Below are 5,904 nucleotides of genomic sequence, written 5' to 3'. Positions count from 1 at the left end.
GCTATGATGAGCTGTGGCGCGCCTACCAGGGGCTATGATGAGCTGTAGCGTGCCTACCAGGGGCTATGATGAGCTGTAGCGTGCCTACCAGGAGCTATGATCAGCTGTAGCGTGCCTACCAGGGGCTATGATGAGCTGTAGCGTGCCTACCAGGGGCTATGGTGAGCTGTGGCGCGCCTACCAGGAGCTATGATGAGCTGTAGCGTGCCTACCAGGAGCTATGATGAGCTGTAGCGTGCCTACCAGGGGCTATGATGAGCTGTAGCGTGCCTACCAGGGGCTATGATGAGCTGTAGCGTGCCTACCAGGAGCTATGATGAGCTGTAGCGTGCCTACCAGGGGCTATGATGAGCTGTAGCGTGCCTACCAGGGGCTATGGTGAGCTGTGGCGCGCCTACCAGGGGCTATGATGAGATGTAGCGCGCCTACCAGGAGCTATGATGAGCTGTGGCGCGCCTACCAGGGGCTATGATGAGCTGTGGCGCGCCTACCAGGGGCTATGGTGAGCTGTGGCGCGCCTACCAGGGGCTATGATGAGATGTAGCGCGCCTACCAGGAGCTATGATGAGCTGTGGCGCGCCTACCAAGGGCTATGATGAGATGTAGCGCGCCTACCAGGGGCTATGATGAGCTGTGGCGCGCCTACCAAGGGCTATGATGAGATGTAGCGCGCCTACCAGGGGCTATGATGAGATGTAGCGCGCCTACCAGGAGCTATGATGAGCTGTGGCGCGCCTACCAAGGGCTATGATGAGATGTAGCGCGCCTACCAGGGGCTATGATGAGCTGTGGCGCGCCTACCAGGGGCTATGATGAGCTGTAGCGTGCCTACCAGGGGCTATGATCAGCTGTAGCGTGCCTACTAATTACATATATATTATATACATATGGAAATATATAGATGGTAACAAGAAATGATAAAACGTGAGTAGCAGAGACATGACACGTAAGAAAAATATCATTGGAAATAGTTTGGAATGAATAAAAAGTAATGGCGTCTTATTAATGCGTGAAAATAACTATTTCCGTTTGCAGCACAAGATGTTCATACATCTCAAGTCTTTTTTATTTACTTTAACATTAATAAATATTTTAATAATATGCCTAAATCTATTGTATTGTGTTTTTTTTATGAAAAATTAAAATATTAACAGAGGTTGAATCGTGTAACACGGGCATTATATTTATTTTAGTCAGAGGTTCCCAAACTTATTTTGTCTACTGCTTACTTTGGGAATAATATATTCATTGGCGTCCTCATCTTTCCATGTACTGAAAAACTACTATAACTTATCGTAGGTAAATGAAATTACAAATCACTAACACGCCTCTATACAACATTTTTACTAACTGCCCATTTTTTTCTGTCTCTTACATTATTTACGTTATCGCCCACTTCGGGAAAGGCTGGATTGTAGGAAGATTGACAAAATACTAAAAACCGTCTGTATTGAGTTCGACACCTACTCTTACTAAAGATCAATCCTAACCTCGTCAAAAGAAATTAATGTTATAACTACATTTATTAAGTAATTCAAAATATATTTTTCATTCCAAGTGTTGGTTGTATTAAATTTAAAAATATCATAGGCATGTCAATTTGTTTGATAGTGCGCCTTTTTTGTACATTATATGTATATAATGTGACTTTTAATGAAATAAAGCTTAAAATTCCGTCAAAAATATATGTATTTCGTCTCAATCTTATATACAAAAGGTTGTAAAATAAAACGATGCGTGGAATCCATATTGTTTATGTACATCATTAATAACTTACAAGTAAATAACATTTACATTTTACAATCAGTTAACGTTCACGAGTTATGAGGGACAGACACACGGACACACCTCGGCTGTATATAAAAAACATATACGTCCATACTAAAATATATTCATTTCACAATATATAAGGCCCCTGTTGTATGACCACAGAGAAAAAAATATGAAGAAACTAAGTATGGGAAACACGATTTATATACAATTGTACCTAAAACAAATTAATACAAAAATGAAATAAATTAAAAGTTATTACGGAATTATAAAAAAAAATGTATGCAAGATAATAAAGACTAAAGATAACTAAATAGATTAAAAAAAAAAGTGATATAAATAACTTAAATCTTAATAAACTTACACTAATAATAAATACTTACTTCACTGTGAACACAATAACAGATGTTGTAATAAAAAAAAAAAAAACTTAATACAGATAATAAATTTAATTCTTCATGTGAACTAAAAAAAAACCAATTTATTGTTTACTTTTGTGCGTCAATTTTGCATTAATAAATACATAATGCCAAAAAAAATTTAAACCAATAAGTCCTTATATATAAAATAGAACAGTTTTTTTTATTACCATTGATACTAAGTTTTTTATTCAGTACTGATTTCATTATCTATATACAAACAGTCCGCACATCCCGTCCAAAAGCTATGTACATCACACACGGTATTAAACGACAATATTACATAAAATTTACATATCAATAGAATAAATACAAAATTTAATATCGAATAAATTATTCAAAAGCAATCGATACGCGCACTAATTAAATATAAATTACTTTAATAGTATTCAAATAAATATTACTGAACCGAAAATTGTAAGACTACACTTAGACAATTTATAAGACTACAGCTAGTTGTGAATTTTTCTATGCTGTCTGTACGTTTGTAACTCTTCATATAACATATAAATGATTACCGCCACTTCCATTAATACAAAGCTCTGTGGGTTTTATGTCACTTTTGACAGCATTTCCAAAATGGCGTCTTTAGAACACGAGAATTTTAAAAAATGCCACAGAGCTATTATAATAAACATACAAGACATTGTTTTTATTATACCACAGAGTTATTGATATTTAGACGGGTCGTGATAGGTTTTTATTTTAACGTACAGACATAGTTATATAAAGAGATCAAGGTCGCGCGTCGTTTGAGGACTCCATATCACTGGAACTGCTAGTCACAGACTTCTTAGGTTTGTATTCCGTTATGACGACCGTCACACCGCTCACCGTCACCTGACGACATAATATTATATATAGATATATAAAAAAAACTATCGTGTAATTAATAAAATCCTTAATTGTATTATGATATATATATGTATAAAATATTACAATTAAATAAATGAATATTTGATATCATGCTAACTTAATAAATCAAAATCTAATTCTTAACTATACACATTTTCATAAACAACAGAAATGACTATGTCAACCAAATATGAAAATTAACAAACATTACGTCAGCTCTAAAATAAAATCTGTGGCAGACTGGTCATAGAGTTGGCACAACTAACAGATACATAGCTGTATTATTCGTATATGTTCATACCTCCCTGGTCTGGGCGGAGCTCCTGTCCACGTTGTTCAGGCGGGGCGGCCTCCGCTTCTTCTTGAGCGAGGCTGACCTTGGTCTCTTCTGCGAGCTGGTGGCTGTGCCAGCGGCCTGGGCCGCCACCAACGCCGGGTTCAGACGGGGCTTGCGGGTAGATGTACCTTAGGTATATACACTTATATTAACACTAATTCATTACCCGCTGCGTACGAGAGCTAATAGTTAATGATGGCATCATTCGCGTATGTTAAAAGAGAAGACGTCGGGAGCTCCGTATATAGTTCTACGCTGCAAACTTGTACTAAGGACACTGATGTAGATATCATAGTATTGTATGAATATTTTTTAATATATTTTTACCCCTCGTGTGTTAGTCTTAATACCACCAGTAGTAAGTCTTAATACGAGTTCGCATTACCATACTAAGAACGTTAAAGTATTCGTTATGTCGATATCTTATTTAAGTACATTATTATATGAATGATGTGTTTATATATCCCTGTTAACGAACGAATCTCAGTTGTTTATGAACTAGACGTATTAAAAAAATCTTGATTGTTTATATAATAATATATATTAATAATTAACTCGATCTTATTAATTAAATCTTATTGTGTGTATATACATATATATATAAGTACCAGGAACTATATTAAACCAGGTCGTAGTGAGACGAGATTCAATTTCCTCTCAGTGTAGCAACACAAAATTCCCATTAACTCTATCAACGCTCTTAAATATATATATATATATATATATTTAATTGTTTTATATTCTTTTAAATTAAAAACGTTCTTAACGATAGTTCACATATATCTTACGTACAGACGATGGCCAGTTACAATCTTATATATATAGCAACGTTCACTACCGAAACCCTATATATATTAAACAAATATGAATGAGTCTCGTTCACACTTTCGTTTATAAATACTGACTTTCTATACTAATTGATAACTCACGTGTAGTTAGTACGATAACGAGGAACACAAGCATTTTTTTTCATATGCAAACGATAGAGTAGCGTTTATTTGTACGCTTGTGTGTAAGAAACTGAGCAACGTTAAAAGATTTCATACGAAAATAATGCATAAAGAAAATATATAAATGGTACAGACTTAGTACGGTACGGAATTATATGATATATTAATAATGAACACTTGTTAGTGAAAGTAATTAATAATTATATACTGAACGAGAAATTAAAACATTCAAGATAGGCATAATGTTAATGTATACAAGCTGAATTTTAACGTATAAATTCGGGTTTATAAGTTTAGTCATGTGTTAGTGTGCGTGGGTTCAACGGTTATTATACGGACAAATAAAAGAGTGGTCGTGTAATGGAACTAAGAGATTTTTATCGACCATTTTATTTAGTCGGGTTATATCAGGCGCGACACTAGCTCCATGTGTACGACGGACGAGATCGGTACTATGTATATACTTAGAATATTTGTTTACTTTCATTATACAAAGCATATTACAACACATTTAGTTTATAATAATGTTGTGATAATAATACATATACTATTTTAATCATTTTTTGTGTCGAAACTCAATCGAAATTCGAGCCCACGATCGTTTAAACTGAGTATCATTATATACATCCGCTTATACATATATATTAATATAATTAATTGACGTATTTATAAATCCCAACCAATTCTTACTTTGCATAGTACTTGCAACAAATAAGAAATCAATACTGCTTGCCTTACTTTTAAGGTTATGCATAATTTATGTAACGGTACAAACTAATGCAAATTTTTCTCGACCCAGTAATTATTAACGAAACATGCACTGTTATCAAAAGAATTTCGTTCGGAGAAATGAAAAAGCGTGATTAAATAGACCTTATGTGAAGACTGTAGGTTGTAAATGTATTAAATTATAAAGCTTTTACCTTTTCTAACGTCACACATCGAACACTTGAAGGCCTCAGCGTTATTTCTGTATGTACAAACGCTACAATCCCAATAATTTTCTTCGAGCACTTTGGATGGCCTTTTGCCTCTCCGAATGGCATTTTTCTTGTCCATTTTAACACCTTACACCTAATCTATATTTATTACACATTAATCATGATATTTTACAATAGGCACGAGATTTTTTATCGCATATAACAAGTATATTATTTCTAAGAATCATTATTTATGTTTTAATGTGCACAACGTACACCACAATTCGCCATGACAGTTAATAAATGTCGGTAAATGTCGGTAAAACGGCACTGGCGCCACTGAGTACGTGACTGTTTTATCGACATTTACACAGATTAGTAAGAAATGCTAGAACTCGTATTGCTTAATATTTTAGAAATAGTATGAGATAAAATGTAGAACTGTTTTTTATAGACCTCGTTTCTATAACATGCGAACAATATATGTATATCTAACGCAAATGTAATCAAAATTATTTACAAGGTGTGATAATATGGCATTGTTTTGTTTATAAATTAAAACTTTACTTTTTATCAGTAATAATAAATAAAATAAGGTCAAGCTATTGCATAATTATTTATTATTATCAACACTGCCGTGTCAAAGTGTCTTG

General features: G+C 34.4%; 1 protein-coding gene across 1 annotated transcript; it reads right to left on the bottom strand.

The window, feature by feature from the left end:
* Positions 1-1,738: 1,738 nt before the first annotated feature.
* On the bottom strand, positions 1,739-5,565 carry LOC116773652 (RING1 and YY1-binding protein B). Its single transcript, XM_032666147.2, has 3 exons — positions 5,255-5,565; positions 3,346-3,509; positions 1,739-3,029 (listed from the first exon to the last, which is right to left on the bottom strand). Exons 1-3 carry the CDS (start codon positions 5,388-5,390, stop codon positions 2,925-2,927), a joined length of 405 nt encoding a protein of 134 aa, XP_032522038.1. The 5' UTR covers positions 5,391-5,565; the 3' UTR covers positions 1,739-2,924.
* Between the last annotated feature and the right edge of the window lie 339 nt (positions 5,566-5,904).

The sequence above is a fragment of the Danaus plexippus genome (genome assembly GCF_018135715.1).
Source record: "Danaus plexippus chromosome 22 unlocalized genomic scaffold, MEX_DaPlex mxdp_33, whole genome shotgun sequence".
Lineage (NCBI taxonomy): Eukaryota > Metazoa > Arthropoda > Insecta > Lepidoptera > Nymphalidae > Danaus > Danaus plexippus.
The sequence above is the reverse complement of the archived record's forward strand: the minus strand, read 5'-3'. Positions and strand labels throughout refer to the sequence as shown.

Excerpts from the sequence above, each read along its gene's own strand:
- LOC116773652 (XM_032666147.2), bottom strand. The coding sequence starts at position 5,390 with ATGGACAAGAAAAATGCCATTCGGAGAGGCAAAAGGCCATCCAAAGTG. Across the intron at positions 3,510-5,254 it reads GATGTGTGACGTTAGAAAAG|GTACATCTACCCGCAAGCCC; the intron begins GTAAAAGCTTTA and ends TATATACCTAAG. Across the intron at positions 3,030-3,345 it reads GCTCCGCCCAGACCAGGGAG|GTGACGGTGAGCGGTGTGAC; the intron begins GTATGAACATAT and ends TTATGTCGTCAG.